Source organism: Calidris pugnax, unplaced genomic scaffold (assembly GCF_001431845.1).
Source record: "Calidris pugnax isolate Ruff unplaced genomic scaffold, ASM143184v1 scaffold407, whole genome shotgun sequence".
Classification (NCBI taxonomy): Eukaryota; Metazoa; Chordata; class Aves; order Charadriiformes; family Scolopacidae; genus Calidris; species Calidris pugnax.
Genome location: NW_015091179.1, coordinates 403,829 through 413,013, shown reverse-complemented (window position 1 = coordinate 413,013; position 9,185 = coordinate 403,829). Strand labels below are relative to the sequence as shown.

Here is a 9,185-nt window from a genome sequence, read left to right as displayed (position 1 = left end):
TACTAGAGTATAAAATCGTTGGGTGATGGCTAATCAAGCATTGAATTGCTGCTGGTCTATGTACTGCTGTGCACTCCTTGTTTGACCTCCTGTAAGTGGAGATGGTTTAGTGAGATGAAGACCAGGGTGCTTTGTCAGGCTTTAACTATGCTTTTTTTCCCCATAAAGAGAACTTGTTTTCCAGTCTGTGTTTCATTTAATACTGTGCTTTTTAAAGTAGTTACTTTGCCTGGGATTGTGAGATTAAGACTACACAGTTAAATAACTACATAACTCAGGAGGATTAGGGAAAAGGTAGCTGGGACGTTCTGAAATACAGCTGTGATCCAGACATAAGGGTTTTTTTCTGTTCTCAGTTACTCTGGTGGATTTAGCTTCGTTATGTTACTTATTGTGAATGTCTAGTTTTTGTTACTGTACCGCAAATGGTAGAAGTTTTAAAAACTGTTAAAAATGACCCGAGTTCTTACTAGGCTTCTGTTCTTCCTCACAGTGCTGCCTTTACAACTTCAGGAGGAGGCTAAAATGCTTCCGCTGCGGAGCAGACAAATTCGGTACGTTACATTGACATCTTTGGCTATGTTTGATTTTGTGGGAAGCTTTCTGTCATGTGTAGGAACTCGCTGTAGGTCCTAGGCTGGCTTGTGAAATGCTGAGATTGAATGAGCCATATTGTGACTAAAATATTTTCCTCTTCTTACAAAGATTCAGAACATGAGGTACCACCTGGAGCAGCAGAAGCCGTTCAGTCTGTGGATTATTATTGTGACAGTAAGTTATCTTTGACTTATTGTATAATGTGAAATCTAAACTTGGGTACTAAGATCCTTCCCGTACCTCAAGACTGCCCACTGAAGAACTTGAAGTACTCTGGAAAGCCATTATGTGCACAGCTAATGCCATACTCTCTTTTCTCCTCAGCCATCATTCTCCGAAACATTGCTCCTCACACAGTAGTGGAATCCATCATGACTGCCTTGTCTCCATATGCATCTCTGGCAGTCAATAATATTCGTCTTATCAAAGACAAGCAGACTCAGCAAAATAGAGGCTTTGCGTTTGTGCAGCTGTCTTCTGCCATGGTGAGGGCCTTACTGATGTGTTGGAGAGAAACAGCTTGTTAATGTCCTTTTGTAGCTGAAGCATTCAGAGCCTTTGAGCCGTCTGAAGGACCACCCCAGTTCACTGAGGGTTAATCAACACTCAGTGTGTCAAAGCCTTTCATAATCAGCTGCAGTTTGGAAAGAAGGTGGTGGGATGTTGTGAGCCCACTGGAAAGCTATTTTCATAGCAGAGCGATGAAGGCTAGCTTCATGCTTGGATCACAAAAATAATGGTCTGGGATCATGTATCGATGACAAAAATTAAGGTTTGGGGCATATAATGTGGGAGAAAGGGCTCAGAATTGGGTTTCTTCCACCTTGACAAGGAGGAGAGAAATCTTGCTGCTTTCTGGAGCATCTGTTGGGAGGGTGTAGGGACAGCAGAGACATTCTGTTTGAGGCTACACACATATAGGACAATAGGCAACAGCCATAAATTGAAACATGGGAAGTTGCAGCGAGCTGTGAAGACAAAACCTCTTATCTGTGAGTGAGGTCAGATACTGGCACAGGGTCCCTGGGGATGGTAGAATCCCCATTCCTGAAGTCACTTAAAAGATGTGTAGATATGGTGCTCTTTAGGGACCTGGTATAGTGGTGGACTTGGCAGTGTTAGGTTTATGGTTGGACTTGATGATCTTAAGGGTCATTTCCAACCCAAATGATTCCATGATTCTATATATCAAACTCAGCAACGGGATCTGTTTGGACCTGCTTTAGGCAGAGTTGAACAGGCTGTTGTTGGATGAAAATGGGTGCCTGATCTCAGTCTCTGCTCGCCTCCCAGTTTGGAGTAATTTGGGGCAAACATTGCGTTATAAAGCTGAGATTTTAGACCATGTTTAATAATCAGTGACCCAGGGAAATGCCATGCTATTGTCACATGGGCTGTGATCAGTCCCATTGTGCTCTTCTGCATGTATATAGTATGAGGAGATGGAGGTGTTCTCACAGCTGAAAACTGCTTTCAGTGGCTGTATGTGAAACGGTGTAGCTTTGGGAACTTCTGAACCCTCACTAACCTGCCTTTCATAATAATGAGTATTTCTTGTTGTAGGATGCTTCTCAACTGCTGCAGATTTTACAAAGTCTTCAGCCACCATTAAAAATTGATGGCAAAACAATTGGTGTTGACTTTGCAAAGAGTGCCAGAAAGTGAGTTGTGATAGCAGTTGATTTTTTTTTTTTTTTAAATCCTTCTCCCCCTCTGTTTGTATTAGATATTTGTTGTTGTTGCCTAGGCTTTTATTAAGATGGCTGTCACTGCAAAGTTTTCCTTCCTTTAAGTGTTCTGTGTTGCATGCATCCTGCTCGTCACTGTGTGCAAGGTTTCCTACCAGCCCTATTTCCAGTCCTCTGAAGATAGCACCGTAACTGCTTGTGTACACAGCACACTTGTTTCCTTGGAGACCTAGTGACTTGTTATTAACTGTACAACAATGAACCTTGGGTTTCTTTGCTTGCCAAACAGTGCTTTGGCTCATTCATTGCAATTAGAATGTTTTAGAACTGCCAACAAATGCATGCGTCAGGGCAGACTCTGTCTCTTTGCATAGGGAGACACTTCAGAAAAGAAGCAGCGTTTACTCAGATGTGTGGTTTTTGTGGTTACAGAGACTTGCTTCTCCCTGATGGTAACAGAGTCAGCGCCTTCTCTGTGGCAAGTACAGCCATTGCTGCAGCTCAGTGGTCGTCCACTCAGGTATGATTTGGAGGCTGTTGCTCATAGTCTTGCTTTCCTGAAAATAAAGAAGTAAAGTATATAATTTCACTGTTGGCCACTCGCTTGGTTGAACTGACCAAAGCTGCTGAGAGGGATCTGCTCTGACAGTTAGGCTGGAGCCTCAGCAGTATCGAAATTCTTAAATGGAGTAACTTCTCTGTCCCTAACAAAAACTGCCCTCTCTAATTTCAGCCACAGACTGGAGAAGGCAGCACCCTTGACTACAGCTACCTCCAGTCAGGACAGGATGGCTACACACAGTATGCTCAGGTTAGTGGCAGTGGTTGTGTTTTGACCTGTAGGTTGTTGTAATTTGGGTATCTGCTCATCTTGTGTTTTTTCAATTTCCCTTTGCAGTACTCCCAGGATTATCAGCAGTACTACCAAAACCAAGGAGGAGTGTTGGACTCGGACTCAGCTACTATATCAGGTAGTAATTCTGACATGTGGGAGGTGCTGTTGCTTGTAATGACAATTTTGCAGTAGGGCTATTTTACCTTAGCCTTTATGATGCTGTGTGAAGGGAGGCTTGACTGATTTTGCTCTCAGGCTGTCTGAATGAGTACATGATACTAGAGAACCGTAACAAATTCATTCAAGTGGGGACCTCTCGTCTGCGAGATGAGAGCAGGCTTTGTTTCAGACTATTGACAGCAGCCTTGAACTCAAGGCTGTGAGAACTGTGTGAGCAGCTCTAGACAGATCTCAGAGCGAGCAGCTGTTGAGGCCAGGAATCACTGTCTTAGGGAGCAGAATATTTCCTCCTGAAAAGGAAACTATTCCTTGTCTGGGTAGAAAATACCCACTGTGTATCTCTCTCCTTTTAAATGTTTATTGCCTTGTTTGGCTACTGGAGCTCGAATTGGGAGCTGAAATTGTAAACAAAGTAATTTTAGCCCTAGGACGAAGTACTGTTTTACAAATTAGTTGGCTTATGCATTATTGCTCTCTGTTGGCAGGAGCTCCGGTCACTACCACTACAGCTGCAGTTGTGTCCCAGAGTCCTCAGTTATATAATCAACAGACAAACTCACCTGACTCTCCGGTAATTACAGCCATAATTACTCCTCGCTTTCAGTGCCGGGGTTATGTGGGATATCTGGCTTAGCTGTGGCCTTTGCTCTTTAAAGTGGGTGGTACAGCAAAGCTGCTGAGTGGCCACGGGTTAGTCACAGTGCTTGTGGTCATCAGTCATCTGCCATTTCTTCTCCACAATAGCTTTGTTCTTTGTTGAGGGCAAGTGTGAAGTGTCCTGGTGAAGAGCTGGCTGTCGTGTGCCTGGTGTGGGCTGCTCATGCCTTGGCTCGCTCTCCTGGTTTTCCTGCGCCTCGGTGACAGATTTGCTAATTGAGATTCCTGGTTTGGGGTTTTTTTTCAGACACAATCAGCACCAGCTACCACCAGCACTCAGGCACAAACGGCTCCCCCGACTGGCGTGGTCCCTGGAACCAAGTATGGTAAGCAACGGGGAGGTGCTTCTGGGGACTGGTATCTGTCACTGTATGTAGCAAGAGAGAGACTTGTTTCTATCACCATACGTCAGTGGTGAAGCAGTCCCTGGAGAGTGTGTTCTGCACAGGTGAATAAAAGTCCTTATCAGACACATCTGGCACCATGGCTGCTAATAATCTCAGAATTTTACCTGAAATGTGGAAAGATACCTGTCTGAATTTGACTGGAACGACCATGTCCCACACTTTAATTTTTTTACAGCTGTCCCTGACACTTCCACCTACCAATATGATGAATCTTCAGGATATTATTATGATCCTGTAACAGGGCTCTACTATGATCCTAATTCCCAGGTAAACAGAAGTTCTTTCCACCTGTCTTAGCTGTTACAGTCCGTTAGTTTCCTGCCTCGTGAGTGAAATTAACTTTCTGAGGTGCACAAAATACTGAATGTATCAGATAACTCTCAGCAGTGTGTGTAGGGCTGAGCTTTTACTTACCACTTATACAGCCCTTCATTTTTTTTCTCTCCTTTCCTTAATTTTCTTCCCAGTTTGCCACCTATAGGACTAGCACTTGTCACAGACACTGCAATTGAGTTGTTTCATTGCAGAGTGCCCCAAAAAAGCGCACGTGTCTCTGGTGGTGTCTCTTGGGAGAGGTGAAAGGTTCTCCATAGTGTTCTTGAGCATAACACCTGGGTTTGGGGACATACTCTCCAGCCACTTCCTGCCTTCCAGCTCCTTTGTGGAGCCTGCAAGACTTGTTTGGACTCTTATAAAACGCCTTCCCCTTTGATGGTGCTAATCTGAATCGGGCAGCTTGCTCAGGTGCTCCCTGGGACACTTGGCCTGTATGAGGTGTTTACCTGACTCTCTTCCTCCGGCAGTATTACTACAATGCCTTAACCCAGCAGTACCTTTACTGGGACGGCGAAAAGGAGACCTACCTGCCTGCTGCAGAGGGTGTCACCTACCAACAAACAGCTACCACAACCACCACCAAAGAAGTGAAGGAGAAGAAAGAGAAGCCTAAAAGTAAAACAGCTCAACAGGTAAAAGACAAAATGGGATCGTAACTGGGCTAAAGTCCTTCTGTGGAATGGGATAATAGTTCTTCTTCACGACAAAGGAAATCCTAGGTTATTCAGTGGAATGCATGCCTGCAATTTGCAGACATTGTAGAGGGCTGAGGAGAGGTGGAGTTGGCAAAGCTTCAGTGCAGAAATAAGCTCTGCATAGGAGGAACGCATATGGAATCATGCCAGGAGCAGTGGGAGTATAACTGAGCTGTCACTTAGAGGATTAGATTGATAAGAAGGGTTCATACAGTAAAACAAGCAAGCTGCGGTATCTTTGAACACTGTATACAGGGAAACAGCTGCACTACATCCAGTGGCTTGTGATTTTAAAAATAAAAGGTAGTGGGTTGACTTGTTCTGGAAACTGTATGGAAGACTGAATGTGTGTCAGAAGAGATTGATAGCTGTGAGGGGAGCTGTCTGAACGAACCACTCTGCATTTCAGATTGCTAAAGACATGGAACGCTGGGCAAAGAGTTTGAACAAACAGAAAGAGAACTTCAAGAATAGCTTCCAGCCACTGAGTACCAGAGAGGAGGAGCGGAAAGAGTCGGCGGCTGCAGATGCAGGCTTTGCCCTCTTTGAGAAAAAGGTGATGGTGCTGGAGACAGTGTGCAACGGGGGGTGGTGTGGCAGAGAGCTTGGTGCTCATGGTGTTCTTGTCTCATCCAGGGAGCTCTGTCTGAGAGACAGCAGATCTTGCCAGAGGTGTTGAAAAACGGGGACGATGATAATCCACTGAAGGTGAGTGTGAGATACCTGACAGAGGTGTTCCCAAAGGTTACTGGTAAAGCACTTCAGAGGAAGTCTAGCAGATACTCCCTCTCCCACCTGGGTTTCTGCAGCATCATCTGTAAAATGTTATGGTGGTTGCAGTGGTCCAGTGCAAGTGCATAGGCTGGGTGACTGAGATACACTGAGAAAAGCTGTGATTCTTCCAGCCACAAGAGTTCAGTTGAGGTTTTGAGGTTTTTAAAAACACTGTAGTCAAATTATTGTTTGGCTAGTGGGATCAAAGTCTTGCAGCCTTTGTAGTGTGTGGTTCTTTTGAGTTGGATTTCATCCTTAGTAATGAGAGATTGATGCCTCTCCTGTGCAACAAGCAAATCTACAGCCTCTGTCTTCCCTTTCTGGGCTCTTCCTGAATTGTGGTGACACTGTTGCATTCTTCATGGTGTCCTTCCTTTCCAGCGTGGCCTCGTGGCTGCCTACAGCGGTGATAGCGATAACGATGAGGACTTACTGGAAAGAATGGAGAATGAGGAAGAGAAGCTGACCGACTGGAAGAAGATGGCTTGTCTGCTGTGCAGAAGGCAGTTCCCAAACAAAGATGCCCTGATCCGGCACCAGCAGCTGTCTGACTTGCACAAGGTACTTGCACTGTGCTGTTAGGAAGGGACTTGGTTGCTGTAGTTCAGTGTGTAGACCAAACCCATGATGCATGTTCTGTTCAGAAGACTGTTCCTCTTCAGGCATAAACAGTTGCAGGTCAGTTGTTGCTCTCCCAAAAGTCAGCTACTTAAAAAAAAAAAAAAGAGCTGTTGTGCATTCCATGTTGTTCATGTGAATCTCTTCTTGTTTCAGCAAAACATGGATATCTACAGGAGGTCAAAGCTTTCAGAGCAGGAACTTGAAGCCTTGGAGCTGCGTGAGAGAGAGGTCAGTGTTGAGATGAGCAGATGAGTAGCTAATGGAAAACCTGCACAGGTGATACGTTGAGCTCTCCTTATCCTGGTGCATCACTCGAGATAATCCTTGTAAGCCAACCCCTTCTTGGGTCAAGGTTCAGAGCTGTCCTGTTACATGGAGAGAAGTGTCCCAGATCCCACAGCTCCTACTTAGCAGGGAAGGGTTCTTCTATCTCCAGCTCAGGGCTGCCAGACTGGGGCCAGAATCCTTTGAGTGGCAACCAACAGCTAATCCAGCAGGGGTTGGGGAGGCTTTTCCTGCTCCAGCTTCTGATGTGTTACAGGGACTCGCATTTGAGGTTCTCCTCTCTGTGGTGTTAGTCAAGACGTGTTTTAGCAGGCTGCACTGGACAGCTTTTATATAATAGCAGGCGTATAGCTTATTGCCATAGCTCAAAGATGAACAAAATTGTCCTTAAATGGGTACTAAATCTGGTTACCTCCTGCAGATGAAATACAGAGACAGAGCAGCTGAGAGGCGGGAGAAGTACGGCATCCCAGAGCCCCCCGAGCCAAAGCGCAAGAAGGTCTATGACGCTGGCACAGTGTATGTATCCGAAAGCTCCTCGGCCATTGCTTCAGAACACAATGAGCAGTTGGGTTAAACCCCTCTCTTTTTCCCTGCAGCAATTACGAGCAGCCCACCAAAGATGGCCTTGACAACAGTAACATCGGCAACAAGATGCTGCAGGCCATGGGCTGGAGGGAAGGCTCGGGCCTGGGAAGGAAATGTCAGGGCATCACAGCACCCATTGAGGTAAGGAGAGATGGATGCTTCCTCCAGGAGGTTTCGTGCCTTTTCTTTAATCCAGAAGCACCCGCTGCTAAAGATGGCTTGTGGTAGAAACTCTGCCATCCACAGCCAAGCTGCCTCTGGTGACATTGACTCCTGCCTGTCCTGTTGGGTGCTGGGACTCCTCAGACAGGCCGGGCTGTGCTTCCTTCTGTCAGAATTCTGCTCCTCTTGGCTTCCCTGGGTTTGTCCATGCTGGGGGTTTATGCTGTTAGGACCTCTGTTCTGTGTGGTGGTGTTTTGGCCGGTGGTGGGGTGGGATCAGCGGTGTGAGGTCAGCAAGCACGGGGTGTTGTGTCCAGTCTGATCTCCCGGTGTCGGTGTTCATGGCTGCTTGGGGTCCACAGGGCAGCTCGAGACGCTTGGGTTTCGCTGCAGTGTCCTGCACGGTGACACGGTGTCTGGCTGCAGAGCTGAAGACTCTCTCTCTTCCCTTGCAGGCCCAAGTCCGAATGAGAGGAGCTGGTTTGGGAGCCAAGGGCAGCTCCTACGGCGTCTCCACCGCGGATTCGTACAAGGACGCGGTGCGGAAAGCCATGTTCGCCCGCTTCACGGAGATGGAGTGACGCCCTGGCCCGCAGAGCGCTCGTTAGCCACAACTGACTGTTAAACTTCATGGCCCTCAGTGGCCTGGCTGTCATCTGGTTATGGTTTAGAGTTGACCATTTCATTCCCTTGGACTTTTTCCCCCTTCTCGGCATGTTAACACTTCCATGAGCAGATGGTTGGAACTGCCCCACCTTCATGCTGGAGAGCTCCTGGTTAGACCAAAGGGGATGCTGATCTTTGTACGGTCTTGTACATAGTGTAATGTATTTTGTGTTTGGAGCGTGTTGTCCCGATGCCGCTTCTGCCCTCCCGAGCAGGGACAGGACCTGTTAGCTGTGCTTTCACACCGTCTTTGCTCTCCTTTTGTTGTATTGTCTGTCTGGTTTGGTTTTTTTTTGGTTGGGTTTGTTTTTGGTTTTTTTTTTTTTTTTTTGGAGAATTTTCCTGTACATTTTGTATGATACATCTTTGTATAGACTTTTTGAAGACTTTGATTCTAGTTGCCAGTTTGGCTCATTTCCAAAAGAAATACATCCAAAAATGATCCTATTTCTGTTTCTCGGTGGGTTGAATGAAGAGTAAGTTGCCAATGCTACTTGTCCTTTCTGTGGTTCTGATTCTTCCTTGATGAGACTTCATCCTGGAGTTTCTGCTCCATGCAGTGCTCCCTTCCCTTGCTTCCTTACATCCATGATGCTCTGCCTTGGGCCGAGTGTCTTCCTCACACCTTCAGCGTGGATGGTGGCTGGTGGAGGACCAGATCTTCCTGCCATGGCTAGGGGAGCAGGAGAGGAGC

The 9,185-nt window shown here is 46.4% G+C and overlaps 1 protein-coding gene across 2 annotated transcripts in view; it reads left to right on the top strand.

The window, feature by feature from the left end:
* RBM5 (RNA binding motif protein 5) overlaps positions 1-8,984 on the top strand; it is a 15,849-nt gene extending 6,865 nt beyond the window's left edge. For both annotated transcript variants that reach the window (XM_014959449.1, XM_014959450.1), the window contains exons 7-24: positions 494-554; positions 706-771; positions 922-1,082; positions 2,161-2,258; positions 2,718-2,805; positions 3,019-3,096; positions 3,184-3,256; positions 3,786-3,871; positions 4,205-4,283; positions 4,540-4,631; positions 5,168-5,332; positions 5,805-5,951; positions 6,032-6,103; positions 6,551-6,730; positions 6,944-7,018; positions 7,497-7,594; positions 7,675-7,804; positions 8,281-8,984. In XM_014959449.1, the coding sequence (XP_014814935.1) occupies positions 494-554; positions 706-771; positions 922-1,082; positions 2,161-2,258; positions 2,718-2,805; positions 3,019-3,096; positions 3,184-3,256; positions 3,786-3,871; positions 4,205-4,283; positions 4,540-4,631; positions 5,168-5,332; positions 5,805-5,951; positions 6,032-6,103; positions 6,551-6,730; positions 6,944-7,018; positions 7,497-7,594; positions 7,675-7,804; positions 8,281-8,406 (1,875 nt within the window). In that variant the 3' untranslated portion in view covers positions 8,407-8,984. The remainder of the gene's footprint in view (positions 1-493; positions 555-705; positions 772-921; positions 1,083-2,160; positions 2,259-2,717; positions 2,806-3,018; positions 3,097-3,183; positions 3,257-3,785; positions 3,872-4,204; positions 4,284-4,539; positions 4,632-5,167; positions 5,333-5,804; positions 5,952-6,031; positions 6,104-6,550; positions 6,731-6,943; positions 7,019-7,496; positions 7,595-7,674; positions 7,805-8,280) is intronic.
* The last annotated feature ends 201 nt before the right edge of the window (positions 8,985-9,185 follow it).